Here is a 16663-nt window from a genome sequence, read left to right as displayed (position 1 = left end):
CTGCATCTGTCAGGGACCACAGGACCACAGATGCAGCCCATCCGCTCTCTCTGTCTCTAAAACAAAACAAAACAAACAAAAACCTTAAAAAAAAAAAAAAAGATAAACCTAGAGTCACTGTATGACCCAGCCATTCAACCTCTAAGTCTTTACGCAATAGGATTGAAAACATTTGTGCATACAAGGACACGTAGCAGCATTATTCCTAAAATAGTGTGACCAAATAGAACATATTCAAGAACTTTGAAACAAATGCAGATTAAATTTGTAGAGGATAAATGATATTTCCTGCAGTTTTGTTTTTAAGTAGGCAAGATCAGACAGACACCTGCACAAGAAGTTGTTTAGAAAGTAATTAAGAGGGGCCCCTGGGTGCCTCAGTGGGTTAAAGCCTCTGCCTTCGGCTCAGGTCATGATCTCGGGGTCCTGGGATTGAGCCCCTCGTGGGCTCAATCTTGGGCTCCCCTCGGTGGGGAGCCTGCTTCCCTCTCTGTCTCTGCCTGCCTTTCTGCCTGTTTGTGATCTATGTCAAATAAATAAAATCTTTTTAAAAAGTAAGTAATTAAGAATAGAAAAAAGAAATGGGGCATTTGAGACTCTTGTTGTTGGGGCCAGGCTATAAGCCGAAGGCCGAAATCGAAATGGGGGGTGGGGGTACCCACTGCTTCCACAGAGAATCCGTTTTCTTTGGGTGGCATACGTCAAGGAGGACCTGCGTGCTGTTGGCCTAGTCAGGAGCTCTGTGTGGAGGTCACGGAGACGGCCCAGGAGTGCGTGAGGAACTGGCGAGGTCTTCCAGCCTAGGGAGGCGCCATAAGCAGGAAGGAAGTGGTCTGCACTGGAGGCAGGAGTGGACTTGTCCCCTCAGCCATGACCTGGTGGTGGCTGTGAACCCTTCGAGAGGTACCTTAATGTTTCCCTCCACTGTCTGCGGACTCCGTTCTTTATTTCAAGTTGGTGGTAATTTTTCAGGACTCTCTAAAACTAAACAGAACTGGTTTATCTTTACAGAGGCTGTGGGGTCTCCCGATTGGATGGGGGGGCCACCAAAGTGGAGCAGGCTGGTCCGGTGGAGGCCAGGGCCTGGGCAGGGACGAAGTCACACGAGCAGAGCAGAGGGGGTGGATGTTTACTGAATGCCCTGCAGGGGAGCAGGGGGCAGGGCAGCCAAGCAGTGTGGTCTGCCAAGAGCCAGTGCAAGGGGCTGTAGCTACGGGGGAGGGTGGGGAGGGCATGGGGAGGTGTGGGGACGGATGCAATTTTCCCTTTCTGGTACCCGTGTTCATGTGTTCGTAGCCTGCTGGTTACCTGGCCTTATGGATGTTTCTGGGTGGGTCGCCTTGGAACCTGTCTATTCAGCTGGGGGTTGGGGGGTCACTGTGGGCCCTCCTACCTTACTCAGGGTTCCGTTGTTCCCGGAATTTGCTGTGGACGGTTTTACCAGTTGTCTGGTCCTACCTGGCGCTTTAGGAGCCACGGTGTCTGGTAACCAGTGAATATTCGCAGTGACGCCAGTGACCAGGTGTCCAGTCACAGGAGGTGTGCTGGGTCCGCACGTCCCTCAGCTGCAGCAGGGTCACCAGCATGCGATTTCTGTGGACACCACTGGCCCCTTCCCTGGTGCACGTCGGACTTAGAGCTCTGCTCTCTGTGACTTCTCGTCACACCTTCCCCCCTGGGTCTCGTGCGTTCCTAGCCTGACTTCCACTTCCTTAGCCCTGTGGTCCCTGACAGATGCAGCTCAGAAGCATTTTATTATCCTATGATAAAACTTTCCTCTCAGGCACATCGTATATAATTTAAAAACTCTAAGTTAGCTGGGGTGCCTGGGTGGCTTAGTCAGTTAAGTGTCTGACACTAGGTTTCAGCTCAGGTCATGATGTTGGGTTGTGGGATTGAGCCCCGCATCAGGCTCTATGCTTAGTGGAATCTGCTTCTCTCTCTCTCCCGCTGTCCCTCCCCCACTCAAATAATTAAATAAATCTTTAAAAAAAAAACCTTCTAAGTTGGCTAACTAGAACTATAACTTCCAGTTACAGTTTATACACAATAGAGGGTACAAATAGAGATTATTTACTCTAGAAGCCTGGTTGTTGAATTACCAGATTGCCTTCAGTTTTTGCCTTACTGCCTAGTTTAGAAGCCCACCACAGTTATTTTCTCTCTTTCATCTCGAGTGATTGCCTGTGTATATTCACTTGTAATAACTGTCTACCCCACAGTTTTCTTACATTTTTTAAAATAGATAGCAGAGAGAATATTTGAAGGAGTTGGTCTAGGGATGCCTGGGGGGCTCAGTCAGTTAAGCATCCACCTCTTGGTTTCAGCTCAGGTCATGATCTCAGGGTCCCGAGATCGAGCCCTGTGTCAGGCTCTGCACTCAGTGGGGAATCTACTAGAGATTCTTTCTCTTCTCCCCACCCCCATGCACACACACATGCACATACACTTGTTCTGTCTCATAAATTAATCTTTTTTTAAAAAAGACAGAGATGGTCTAGAGTTCTAACATTCTGTGATAGTAGACATGGTATTTTGAAAACCATTTATATAAAAGGTCCGTGACATTGTGTTGCTCAACGAGGTCAACCATTTTATTATTTTGTTTTTGTTTTTGTTTTTTCTTTCTTTCTTAACAGTTTGTCTTTGTGATTCATCTCCTAGGTTCTAATGCCTTCCCGTCATCCTTCTCCAGCCAGACTGGAGTTCAGCCCAGCCTCCACAGAGGAGAGCCCACTTCTCACAGTCCCCACAAGGAGCCCGGATCATGGCGCCCCAACCCGTCCCGCTAGCCTCACCCCTGCTGAGCCCTCCCCGTCAGAGCAACCTGCATCTCCGACCACTGCTCCCCAGACAGGTAACTGTGGGAACAATACAGCTGGAAGAAAAGTAGCAAACCATGCTGTTGAATTACACTAGGGCGACAGTTAAGGTTCGCTCGTTCCCTCCCAGCGCGTCGACAAGCCTGTCTCCTGTGCTAGAAACAGTGCTCCACACCAGCCACGAAAACACGAACTTTGTCTTTTCCCTCAGTGATCTGTAAGGCAGCAAATGCGAGTGACAGGCGAATAGCTGGTTTTCACATCCTGTGGTAAGTGCTGTGTCAGGTGTGATGGGGGCGGAGGGAGACGCCCCGCCTGACCTTCCAGAAGGGCCAGGAAAGCCTTTCCAGAGGCAGTGACGCTGGATAGAACAAGCCAGCTGACATGGGGTTGGCATGGTGTTTGGGACAGGGCAGCGATGTGTTAAAGCAATAATGATGGTTCTAGTGGGTGGGAACCCACCGAGCGCGGGGCACTGGAACATTTTTGGGAGCGCTGTCAGGAGGTCAGTCTGGCTGGAGCTGGGCGTGTGAGTGAGAGGGAAGGGCACAGTGTGCATCCGGAGTGGTGAGCAGGGTAAGACTTGGAAAGACCTGTAATGTGTACTAAGGAATTTATGCTTTATCGGGTAAGTGTGGGCAATCTCTGAATGAGTTTAAGCAGGAAAATGAAATAATAAGATTTGTTTTCAAGAAAATAACATGGAGTTGATTGGAGACAAGAAGATCCATTAGGACCGGGGGTGGGGGGGAGTGGTCACAAGGACAGGGAGAAAAAAGCAGCCCGAAGAGCTCTCATGGGGCTGGAATCACTAGGATTTGGTGAGGGGCTCACTGGCCGGACCCCAGGACTCTGAGATCAGGGAGTGTGTGGGAGCGGAAGCTAGATGAGCAGCGGGCTGAAGATGGAGGACCAGGCGTCATCAGCACAGGGGTGATGACTGAAGGCTTAGGGCACACGTGGGACCTTCCGGGCATGGTGGTGGGAGAGCTCGAGAGAGGCCTGGGCAGGAACTTGGAAGACGTCATTACATCAGGAGCCGGAGTGCCAGAAGGAGTCTGCTGAGCTGGCTGAGTGGTCTTGCCAGAGAGGCCGGACATGAGGAGGAGGGCATGGGCTGAGGGAAGGAGCAAGATTTCCATGTAGGAAGGTGTCATGAAAGAGCCAGGGCTCGCAGAGACCATGGGCAGCACTGTGGAGCTCCCGTTAGAGTTACTAACGAAGGCGATGCTGGAGACCTGCTTCCCAAGCCGTTCTGTGGGGATGACCCTCTCTGCCGTGTTGATTTACTTTGATCCTGAGCTAGGGTACAGAGAAAGGGAATAGCAGAAGAGAGGCTGTGTGGTGATTAGGGAGAAGGAAACCAGCCTGGGAAGTAGGATCCTTGGGTTCTCATAGGACCTGTTCAGGGAGGTGTTACAAGCTCAGAAGAAGTGATCATTTTAAAGTCCTTGGAGCCGAGCTTGGCACAGTGTAATCTGGTATGTGTGTTTGTTGAAATAAATACATTTAAATTAATTAGTGGTGGATCTCTTATTGTTAACTATTTGTATAACTTTGAGCAATTACTTGACCTTTATAGGGCTTGTAAAATGATAGGTTGGACCAGTGTCCCCTCTGGGTCCACAGTTGCTGAATTTCAAGGCAAAGAGTTGGGAGAAAGGAGCCCGAGACACCCAGGAGGCCCCTGCCGCTGGCCTAGGAAGGTACTGGAAGGACAGGGTACCGACTGTGAGAACAGGAGCAGGCTTAAGCGAGCCACCTGGCTCCCCAGCATCTCCAAGGAGCTGGGACGTCTTGAGTACTCCGCTTAAAAAACAGAAGAAACCAAAGCAAAACTCTGCTTTTCTCTGGGTAATGTCTTGACATGTCTCAACTGCATTTCATAAGCGAGACTGAAGCCAACTGAACATAGCAGTGTCCTGCTGCTTCTAGGGAAGGAGAATGAATGTGGTCCTGAGGGGTGTTTTCATGGTAAGTGCTTTGGACGAGCATGAATGGCCCATGGCCTGAGCTAGAATCACCTTTTTATGGAGGCTGACTGGGTTTTCTCTTGGAAAGCTTCCAAAAGCAAAGGTGTCAGTGGTAATTCACGAGGCCACTGTCAGAAATGAACAGCGTGTGACTTATGATAGAGAAACACGATTACACTCAGTTTTTAAATAAAAATAGCACATACCAGGGAGTCAAGAAGTGCTGACGGTAAGTGAGAAAAGAGAGTCAACCCACACAGGACCCTTGTTTCCCAGCACTGTGCTCAGTCAACCTAAATCATACTTTCTTCACCATGTCAGTGCCCGTGGGTGAATGAAAATTGACAAAATCTGGCCTGCGATGGAATATAGGTCATGGTATGGTGACTAGCCAGAGGAAGGTTATGTCTTAGATAAAATCAGAGAGAGAACGATTACAAAAATATGTTCTGTTTATCTTATCTAAAAAAAAATCTAGGGGCACCTGGGTGGCTTAGTTAGTTAAGCATCTATCTTCAGCTCAGGAAATGATCTCAGTGTTCTGTGTTCTGGGATTGAGCCCCAGGTCAGGCTGCCTGCTCAGTGGGGAGCTGCTGCTCCCTCTGCCTCTCCTCGCTGTCTCTCGTGAATAAATAAAATCTTAAAAAAATGAGTAAATAAGTGACACATCTGTCGTCGGGCGGTAATATAACATCATTATTGTGTGTAAAGGACTGTACTCTTTCCAATCAACTTGCAGTGAAAGAACTCTCGGTGTGGGCCGGCGAGAATCGAATCGTGACTTTGCCGGAGCACGAGGTGGACCTGAAGGCTTCTGTCGTGCCCGCGCCGCCTGCAGGTGAGAGCTTGCTTCCCCTCGGTGACAGCGGAGCCGGGGCAGCCTCCGCCCGTCTTCGAGGGTTACTCACAGCAGCGCGGCAAGAGGTCGCCACCAAGGGCCAGAGGGTGCGGACGAGGCTTCGGTGCTCATAAGCACTCGACCCTACGGAAGGAGCTGCAAGTGGGGGGGAAACGTGGGAACGGACCCCAGGAACGAGCCTTCGTCGGTCAGGACGCAAAGTCACGCGTTGCTGAGGATGCGAGGCAAGGGGCGTGTTAGAGCAGGAGGGATGTCCCCGTCCCGGAGTGTGACCTGCGGTGATCCCCTGCAGCTGGGAAGATTGCACCGTGAGGAGACGGGCAGTGTGCCCGGAGCTCTGCTGACAGATGGGACAGCGCTGCCCACGGGGCTCTGAGGTTCTCAGGACACCCCACGCAGCTCTACAAAACACGTTGCTCAAAATGCCCTTTCTTCAGCTTGAGCAACGCTCTCCCCTTCAGCAAACATGGGTGCTGTGCCCTGACCCATCCGAGGTATTCTTTCTTAGGGTATGTTCGCTCTTGTCCTGTTGAACGCTTCTCATCCAGCCTTGTTCCTTCGCGTCCCCCCAGTCACATATGGGCGGCCTCAGCGCAGAGGTGGCATTTGGCATTTGCCTTGAAAGCCGTTGGCTGAGGCCCTTCCCCCCTGAACTGCTAGTGTCGTGGGGAGACAGCTCCATCTTCATGCAGGAGGCTTAGTCCGTGTTCGTGTCCTTAAACCCCCGCAACAGACGCTACAAATGGAGATCTCCTTGCCTTTCATTAAAAGGAGGAGAAGTACAGTGGGTTACACTGTGTGGAAGTGTCCGTGTAGACAGTCACCCTGAAAGGAAAGCTGTCAAATGCTGCGTGTGAGATCGGGGACACGATTTTCTTTTTTTCACTTCCTGCATTTCATGAGTTTTCCATTAGCTGTATGTTCTTCTAATGAAACAGGAATTTTACCTTAAAAGGATAGGAAGCCTTGCTCTCCCTTACCAGGATGAGCGCGGACGGCCGCGTTCAGAGTCTCGGTTCCCCTCCTGCCGGAGTCGGGGCTGCCCGCCTTTTCCCTCCAGATGGCCTACAGCGACCTTTCCGAATCTGTGACTACTCTTATTTCTTTTTTCGCTCTCAGAAACCACCTACAGCTATGAATGGAGTTTAGTAAGCCACCCTGGAGACTACCAAGATGAAATAAAAGACAGACACACGCAAACTCTTAATCTCTCTCACGTGAGTAACTGGACACTGGTTGTCCCTGAGGTCCCCCCAGAGAACTCTGTTACCGCTTTAGCTGTCGAACCTGAAATTTGTTTTAGGACTAAGGTCAGAAGAAGGTGATAAATGAATGAAGTTCCAACCGTGTAGACAGACAGAGCGAGAGGAGGACAGGAGATTTCCAGCTAGCTGGAGTTGACTTGAGTGACTTGGGTATCGGCTTGGAGAAAAGCGGCCAGGTGTGCCCAGGGGTCTCGGGTGAGGCTGCAAAGGCTGCCTTCCAAGTCCCATTCTCTCTAGTTCTCTCTCTCTCTTTCTTTTTTTAAATTTCAAAGATTTTATTTATTTATCAGAGAGAGCAAGAGAGAGCGCGTGAGCAGAGGGGAGGGGCAAAGGGAGAGGGAGAAGGAGACTCCCCACTGAGCAGGGAGCCCGACCCGGGGCTCCATCCCAGAACCCTGAGATCCTGACCTGCGCTGAAGGCAGACGCTTCTCTGACTGAGCCCCTCAGATGCCCCAGCCCTGTTCTTTGCAGTGGTGGAGACATTCCGGTTTTCTCTGCTTCCCAAGCAGGCACATTTCTGAGCTGCCAGTGATCCCATCCCAGCTCACGAACTCCCTGTGAGATGCTGCTCCAGGAGGTCAGCCCCTCCCTGAAGAAACCCGCCCCCTCCTGGCCCAGGAGGTTGAATAAACTGACTGAGGTGCCGGGGTCTGGTTTCCCACCCGATGATTATCTCTTCTCTGTTCCCGAGGCCACACAGCGGTGGGGGCAGCGGGAGCTCCCCTCTCCCCGCGTCACGGAGCCCGGCTGCCCCGAGTGTGGCACCCAGACCACTGACTGCCAAGCACACGAGTTCACCAGCTGTTGCCCTCGGCTCCTCTGGCCCCTGAGCGACTGTGACGAGGCCGCGGGCCTTTCTGGGTGATCTTCGAGCCGGGGGCAGTGTGTGCACGGCCCCGAGGGGACACACCCCAGCCCCTGCGCTCTGCTCCCGGGACAATGGCTGCTGCGAGGTGTTCGGACTTCCTAGGCCGCGGACCTGTCCTGTCTTTCGCGTGTTCACCTGCGTCACTTTCTGTGTGTTGCAGCTGTCGGCAGGACTTTATGCCTTCAAAGTAGCAGTTTCTAGTGACAGTGCCTTTGGAGAAGGATTTGTCAATGTCACCGTTAAGCCAGGTAAGCCTGCGGCAGAGGATGGCCTCGTGCTGTGCGGCTTCATCTCCATTCCGGGTGCCCGAATAACTTCGCAATCTATTTCCAATTCTTATATTTGGATTCTCCTTTGCTCTTTTGTTTTCCTTTCTGAGTTCTGTGTAATTCTTAGTCCTTGCTTAACCCTGCTGGTCCAGGTTGCCAGGTTACCGCTGGCCTGAGGGTAGCGATCTGCGGGCCCTTTGCCTTCTCTGCGGCTGCCTCTGTTTCCCTTCCCAGTGACCCAGCCTTGCCTTCCGCAGGGGTGCGGTGCGGCTTTCAGACTCCGTCAGCTGAGCACCCCCCCCCCCCGCCCCGGGGCAGTGAGCACTCAGGCCGTGGCCCGCCCACAGGGCAGCGCATTTGTATGAACTAGACACAGGGGCCCTTAGTCCGGGTGGGCACAGCCTGCACAGCCTGCACACCCGAGGAGGCCCACGCTCTGCCTGCTCTGTCTCCCAGCCAGCCCTCGGGCTTTGCACATTCCGCCTGAGCACTTTCTCGGGCGGAGCGCGGTTTTGGGGTGGGGTGGGGGGACCTGCGGTCGAAGAGTTAAGCCCCAGGTGACGGCTGCAGGAGCTGGAACCGTACTCCACTCCTCGCCTACAGCTACCACTCATGGTCTGTGATGGCACCTGCGTTATTAATACCCACGGCCCCGAGCCTGCGCTTGCCTGCGGAAATGTAAATCTTCAGACAAGCCCCTAAAACTTAACAGGAAGGTTCCAGAACTTTGGGAAATAATCTCCACAGTTGAGGTCTGTAGGATAAATGCCTTTTTCTTTCTTCTTCTTCTTTTTTTTTAAGATTTTATTTATTGGGACGCCTGTATGGCTTAGTCGGTTAAGCGTCTGCCTTCAGCTCAGGTCTTGGTCCCAGGGTCCTGGGATCGAGTTCCACATCAGGCTCCCTGCTCAGCAAGGAGTCTGTTTGTTCCTCTCCCCTAACCCCTTCCCTCTGTGTGTGCTCACTCTGACAAATAAGTACAATAAAATAAGATAAAATAGAAAACAAAGATTTTATTTATTTGAGAGAGAGAGAGAGTGAAAGCGCAAGAGAGACTGGGCAGAGGGAGGAGCAGACTCCTTGCGGAATGGGAAGCCCCATGCAGACTCGATCCTGGGACCCCGGGATCATGACCCGAACCTAAGGCAGATGTTTAAGCGACTGAGCCACCCAGGCGCCCCAGGACAAACCTTCTTACAGGATGTTTAAAACCAACTGCTATTTATTTTATTTTATTTATTTTTAAAAAGATTTTATTTATTTGACAGAGAGAGCAAGATCACAAGTAGGCAGAGAGGCAGGGGGGAGGGGGGTATCAGGCTCCCTGCTGAGCAGATCTTCCAATGCGGGGCTCGATCCCAGGACCCTGAGATCATGACCTGAGCCAAGGCAGAGGCTTAACCCACTGAGCCACCCAGGTGCCCCTATAACCAACTTCTAAAACGCAGATGATTTAACAGGGTTATGATCTGTGCTCAGTCAGTGTCCTTTTCTCTCCCACACAGCCAGAAGAGTCAACCTGCCCCCTACCGCGGTGGTGTCTCCCCAGACGCAAGCACTCACCCTGCCTCTGACGTCAGCCTTCATTGATGGCAGCCGTGGGTATCTGTGACACTCAGGGCTTCTCTGCCCTGCATGCTGCAAGGTTTCATGGTGCTGGGAGGGCTCACACACCCGTGCGGACGCAGGGGCGTCTCTGTCATTGGGCGTGTGGCTCACAGCCCTTGGGCCCCTTCGTCACAGCCCCTGCCCCGTGCTCACCTTGCAGTCAGCAGTGTCCCAGCCGTCCATGGAGACTTCAGGGCCTAGCTGTTGATCTGGAAGTAAAGCAATTCTTAGAGAATCTCCTTTTAATGAGGTATATGTGATGAACAACGGGAAAATCACTTAAACAGAAGAATGGTTGCCTTCGTCTAGGGTGGGCAGTGCTTGTTCCTTCAGTCGGACATCATTCCTTCTCCTCTGTGTGCGAGGGGCTGCGTCTGACTCCTGGCGTCCATGCACATGAGAGTGGATGAAAACACTCCCTGTGTTTGACAGTATGTTAGTATAGACAGATGCAGATCTATGACCGTGTATCACAAGATATGTTCAATCTCAGTGTACCTGGTCTTTGCATTCATGTACATTTAACCACAAAGCTACTACCACACCCTGTGGCATGCAGAGTAGTTGCATTGGTCAGTAGGAGAAAGGTACCTGTCCACTGCTGGGGCTGCTCCGCTTCTCAGTCTGCAGACACACAGAAGTCACACTGACGTGATCATCTGCGCCCATTCAGATATAAAGAGCCTCCTTACATTTCCTCCTTACAGCATGGAAACAAAGCATAGTTTAGATGAAAATATTTACATGAGGAAGTGTAGCATGTTTTGATTTCTCTAATGCTGGACGGTTTAGGTACAGGAAACTGTGATGATTAATCTGTCACTTGAACTAGTTTGTTCTTTAACTGAGTTAGATGCAGCTGACTCCCTTCCAGCTCTGTCTCTGTGACTCTGTGTAACACTCCTTTTTTGCTCTCTCCTAAAGCGGAAATGGGAAGTTTTCTTGTGGATATTCCTTTTCTGTGGATTTACACTTTAATGATGTCGGTAGGAAAGGTGTATTATATTTATATGTAAGCATCTCTTAATTCTTTTTTTTCTTAGAGATTTTATTTATCTGTTTGACAGACAGAGATCACAAGCAGGCAGGTAGAGAGAGAGGGGGAAGCAGGCTCCCTGCTGAGCAGAGAGCCTGATGCAGGACTCAATTCCAGGACCCTGAGATCATGACCTGAGCCAAGGGCAGAGGCTTTACCCACTGTGCCACCCAGGCACCCCACATCTCTTAATTCTTTATCAGTCTGTCAGTTCAGATATCTTTGGGAAATGCTAGAAAGTTATCACATACGTTGTTGAGATGGGTAGAAGTAGCATTTCAGTGTGGGACATCTGCTTGACTCCTTAAAAAAGCAAGAGCGCCTGGCACTGTGGCTTTTGTTTTTTGTTTTGTTTTTGTTTTTTTGTTTTAGTTCACAACTGAATGAAAACAGCCTCACTCAAGTCTGATGGAAATTCAGGAGGAATATAGTGATGACAGTTTAGGGAGAACTATCTATGTAATTAGATAATTTCATGCAAAAACAAATTTAAGCATGAAGTTGATAAATTACAAAATTTATGTTTAACTGTTGTTGCATTTCATTCTAGCCTTCACTTATTTTTTAAATTATTTTTATTAACATTCAATGTATTACTAGCCCCAGGGGTACAGGTCTGTGAATCATCAAGCTTACACAGTTCACAGCACTCACCATAGCACACACCCTCCCCAGTGTCCATCAGCCCAGCCACTCTATCCCTAGCCCCCCAGCCCCCAAGCAACCCTCAGTGTGTTTTGTGAGATTAAGAGTCTCTTATGGTTTGTCTCCCTCCTGATTCCATCTTGTTTCATTTTATTCTTTCCTACGCCCCACATCCCCCTGCCCTGACTCTCAAATTCCTCATATCGGAGAGATCATATGATTAGCCTTCACTTATTTTTAAATCTTTCTAGAAAGTACAGATGACACTAAAATCGTGAGTTATCGCTGGGAAGAAATTAGTGGCCCCTCCCGAGAGGAGAAGACCCCAGCTGACTCCCCTGTACTCCGTCTGTCTAACCTCATCCCCGGAAACTACACTTTCAGGCAAGTGGTTTCCCTACCTTTGCTGTGCTTTCCAAACTTGTGTTGTGGCTGTTTGCTTAAACTGATGCCTCTACCCTACGCTGGGCTTCTTTTCATTGTGACCAAGAGGTCAAGGCCTCTTGACCTTGGAGTTTCCTTGGGAGTTTTGGTTGACACCCACTTTCAACTGACATGCTCGTGGATGACTCTGGATTAGAAGTGCCTGTTTGTTGCAAACATCTGGTTTTGGTTGTCAGGAATGTCCATGGATGGCATCTTTTTGCTGTGATGTTATGTGACAGAAATTGTGTATCTTCAAAGTGAGGCAGGGTTGTATGATTCATGTGTTTCTTAATCTTTTTCTTTTCATAACTTTTAAAGATACAACTGAAGTGTAATAAAATGTGCATGTTTAAGGTATAATACTTGATGAGTTTTGACATGAGGATAACCATCATCACAAGATAAGAAACATGTCCCTCAACCTGGAAGTCTCATGCCCCTTGGGTTTCCGTCTCTCTCTCCACTCTGTCCTTGGGCAACCCCGAACTGCTTTCTGTCAGTTTAAATTATTTTGTACTGTCTAGAATTTTACATAAATGGAATCATGTGATATGTACTCCTTTTTACCCGTGTTGTCTTCCCCTCTGCAAATGATTGCGATTCATTTGTGTTGTCTCTATCGAGTCTGTTCCTGTTTATTGCGGAGCACTATTCCTATCTGTGGGTGCCACAATTTACTTATCCTTCCAACCAGTATGGACATCTGGGCTGTTTGCAGCTTCAAACTACTACAAATAAAGCTGCCACTGACCTTTAAGTCTTCACATGGACAGATATTTTCATTTTTGTGGGGTAAATTGTGGAGTAGTGGGAAGGTCCGGTTCTAAGGTGAGTTTGTGTTCTAAGAAATTGCCAAACTCTTTCCCAAGGTGGGTGCACCAAAGTACATTCCCACCTTCAGTATATGAACGTTCCAGTGTCCACGTCCTCACCAATACTTGCTCTAGTCAGTCTTTTTAATTTTATTTAATTTAATGAGTGGTAGTATCTCATTATGGTTTTAATTTGCATTTTCCTGATGACAAATGATATTAAGCATATTTTCAGCTGCTTACTGGTCATTCATATATTTATTTTGTGAAGTATCCCTTTCCTATTTTATTTTTTTAAATGTTCCCTTTATTTTTTTAAGTGAACTGCCTCAACATGGAGCTCAAACTCATAACCCTAAGGCTAAGGATCGCACATGCTCCATCAACTGAGCCACCAGGTGCCCCTCCTTTCTTTATTTAAAAAATTGCATTGTTTTAAGAGTCTTTATACATTTCTTTTTTAAAGGTTTTTATTTATTTATTTGACACAGAGAGATTGTGCACACAAGTAGGGGAAGCAGCAGCAGAGGGAGAGGAAGAAGATGTCTTCCTGCTGAGCAGGGAGCCCAGCATGTGGCTCGATCCCAGCGCTCTGGGCTCATAACCTTAGCCAAAGGCAGAGGCTTAATCGGCTGAGCCTCCCAGGCGTCCCAAGTCTTTATACATTCTGAAACAAGCTCATTATTTTATATATGTGTTGTGGATATTTCCTGCCAGTATGTGATTTTTTATTTTAATTTTTTAATGTTTCAATAGCTTCTCAACCTTTTGGCTAAGATCAACTGTATTTTCTTAATCTTCAAAAGAGCAGGAATTTTATGTTTTGATGAAGTCTAATTCATCAGTTTTTTTTCTTTTTCATGCTTTTTGTGTTCTAATTAAGTAATCTTTGCCTGTCCTAAGATAGTAAAGATTTCCTCCTATGTTTTTTTGTAGAACTTCTATAGTTCTCGGTTTTTATATTTAGATCTGTGATGTCTTTTGAGTTACTTTTATGTGTTGTGTGGTATTTTTGAATGTTTAATCAACTTTGCATTCATGGGGTAAATGGTATTTGCTCATGATATCCTTTTTATATAGCATTGGATTAAATTTGCTAATATTTTGGTAAGGATTTTTTGTGTACATGAGAGATATTGGTTAATGCCGTTCTCTCTCTTTTTTTGCAATGTCTGTCAACTTTGGGTATGAGGATCACACTGGCCTAATGAGACAAGGCGACCAGTGATCGATCCTCTTCTACTTTCTGAAACATTTGTGAACAGCTGGTAGTGTTTCTTCCTTGAATGTCTGACAGAATTCCCAGTGAAATCACTGCGTCTGGAGTTTTCTTTCCGGGAAAGTTTTGGATAGGAAATGCAATTTTTAAAATAGTTGTATGGCTATTTATATTTTCTGTTGCTTTTTTTTTCTTGTGTAGGTTTTTGGTAAGTTGTATTTTGCAAGAAATTTGTTCCATCTAATTTGTCAAATTTGTTGGCACAAAGGGTTTTATAGTATTTTCGTATTATCCTTTCATACCCATTAGATCTGTGGTGATAACCCCCTTTTCATTTACTTTATTGGTGACCTATGTTATCTCTTTGTTCTGTTCAATCTCATTATGAATTTTGTTAATTTTGTTTATCTTTCCAAAAAACCCCTAACCAGAGCTGTGTTAATTTTGTCTACTTTCTAAGTTGTTGGTTTCTGCTCATATCTTTATTATTTCTTTACTTCTATTAACTTTTGATTCACTTTGTTCTTCTAAGTTCTTAGAGTAGAATCTTGGATCATTCATATTAGATCTTTCTTAAATGTCTGTAAAGCTTTTAAGACTTTAATTTTCTTCTAAGTACTCGTTAATTGCATCCTACATATTTTGACTTAACTATATTTTTAAGGTCTCATATACCCATTGAAGAATCTACTGGTTTCAGAGCAGTCCACCTGTCCATGCGTCCATATATTTATGAATCTCCCAAAGTCTGCGTAGGTTTAGAAACTCCCAAGCATCTGACTGGATTCATCTTTGACTAAACAGTTCACAGAGGTGCTCTGGTGTGTTTTACGTTGTACATGTGTCATGAAAACGTTTGTTTTGGTTTATTCGAAATCTCAGCGTAAGAAGTAGTTTACCCCATTAGGATGGCCATTATTTTTAAAACATGGAAAATAAGCGTTGGTGAGGATGTGGTGTCATGGGAGCCCTTAGGCGCTGCTGGTGGGAAGGTAAAATGGTGCACCCGTGTGGAGAGTAGCGTGTCAGCTCCTCACACACCCACCGTGGAATTAACCGTGTCTGCAATCTTGCTTCTAGGTGTGTACGCAGCGGGACTGGCAGCAGGGGCTCCGACAGATGCTTGTACACTCGTTGTCTGTTTGGGTTGTTAGAACAAAAATATTGTAAATTGGGTGGCTTCTAAGTGACAGAAATTTGTTTCTCATGGGCAGAACAAGGGCAGGCTGGGCAGTACAAGATCAAGGTGCTGGCGGATTAGGTGTGTGGTGAAGGCCCATTTCCTGGTTTACAGGTAGCCAGCTTCTCCCTACGCCCTCACATGGCAGGAGGGGTGGGGTGTCTCCGAGGTCTCTTACAAGGGCGCTAATCCATTCTCTACCCTCATGACCTAATCACCTCTCGAAGGCCCCACTCCAAGTATCGGTCACATTAGGGATTAGGTTTCATCATAAGAATTTAAACAGGGGGGACACAGATATTCAGTCTGTAACTTCACCAATGTTCACCCCACTTTATGAGGTGCTTTTGATTCTTTTTTAAAATTTCAACATTTTATTTAAATTCTAGTTAGCTAACATATAATGTAATATGGGTTTTAGGAGTAAAATTCATTGATTCATCACTTACATGTAACACCTAGTGCTCATTACGTCACGTGCCCTCCTTAATGCCCATCAGCCGGTTACCCCGTCCTCCGCATTCTGCCCTCCAGCAACCCTCAGTTTGTTCTCTGCAGTTCAGAGTCCCCCATGGTTTGCCTCCCTCTCTCTTAATTTTTTTTTTCTTCCTTCCCCTATGTCCATCTGTTTTGTTTCTTAAATTCCACAGAGGAGTGAAATCATATGATTTTGTCTTTCTCTGACTTATTTAACTTAGCGTAGTACTTTCTAGCTCCATCCATGTCATTGCAAGTGGCAAGAATTCATCCTTTCTGATGGCTGAGTGATATTCCATTGTATGTACCACATCTGCTTTATCCTTTCATCAGCCAGTGGACATTTGGGCTGCTTCCGTAATTTGGCTATTGTTGATAATATTGCTATAAGCAATGGGGTGCATGTGCCCCTTTGAATTAGTATTTTTGTATCCTTTGGATAAATACCTGTACAGTTGCACAGGTGCAGTTGCTGGGTCATAGGGCAGCTCTATTTTTAACTTTTTGAGGAACCTCCATGCTGTTTTCCAGAATGGTTGCACCAGCTTGCATTCCCGACAACAGTGTAGGAGGTTTCCCCTTTCTCTGCATCCTCGCCAGCATCTGTCATTTCCTGACTTGTTAAATTTAGCCATTCTGACTGGTGTGGGGTGATATCTCACTGTGGTTTTGCTTTGTATTTCCCTGATGCCGAGTGATGTGGAGCATTTTTTCATGTGTCTGTTGGCCATCTGGATGTCTTCTTTGCTGAAATGTCTGTTCATGTCCTCTGCCCATTTCTTGATTGAATTATTTGTTCTTTAGGTGTTTGATCAGTTCTTTATAGATTTTGCATATTAGCCCTTTATCTGATATGTCATTTGCAAATATCTTCTTTCATGCCATAGGTTTCTTAGTCTTGTTGACTTTTTCCTTTGCTGTGCAGAAGTTTTTATCTTGATGAAATCCCAATAGTTCATTTTTGCTTTTGTTTCCCTTGCCTCCAGAGACGTGCCTAGTGACAAGTTGCTCTGGCCAAGGTCACAGAGGTTGCTGCCTGTGCTCTCTAGGATTTTGATGGATTCCTATCTCACATTTAGGTGTTTCATCCATTTTGAGTTTATTTTTGTGTGTGGTGTAAGAAAGTGGTCCAGTTTCATTCTTCTGCACGCAGCTGGCAATTTTTACACCACCATTTGTTGAAGAGACTGTCCTTTTATACTC

General features: G+C 47.2%; 1 protein-coding gene across 8 annotated transcripts in view; it reads left to right on the top strand.

Annotated features, from left to right (window-relative positions):
* The window catches only part of KIAA0319 (KIAA0319 ortholog), a 94318-nt gene that overhangs the window by 45344 nt on the left and 32311 nt on the right, over positions 1-16663 (top strand). For 7 of the 8 annotated variants that reach the window (XM_059179466.1, XM_059179460.1, XM_059179468.1 and 4 more), the window contains 6 exons: positions 2665-2857; positions 5535-5633; positions 6774-6871; positions 7949-8036; positions 9563-9655; positions 11598-11730. In XM_059179466.1, the coding sequence (XP_059035449.1) occupies positions 2665-2857; positions 5535-5633; positions 6774-6871; positions 7949-8036; positions 9563-9655; positions 11598-11730 (704 nt within the window). The remainder of the gene's footprint in view (positions 1-2664; positions 2858-5534; positions 5634-6773; positions 6872-7948; positions 8037-9562; positions 9656-11597; positions 11731-16663) is intronic. The other variant, XM_059179467.1, reaches the window with a different exon arrangement.

The sequence above is a fragment of the Mustela lutreola genome, chromosome 6 (assembly GCF_030435805.1).
Source record: "Mustela lutreola isolate mMusLut2 chromosome 6, mMusLut2.pri, whole genome shotgun sequence".
Classification (NCBI taxonomy): domain Eukaryota; kingdom Metazoa; phylum Chordata; class Mammalia; order Carnivora; family Mustelidae; genus Mustela; species Mustela lutreola.
This window is presented reverse-complemented; position numbering and strand designations above follow the sequence as displayed.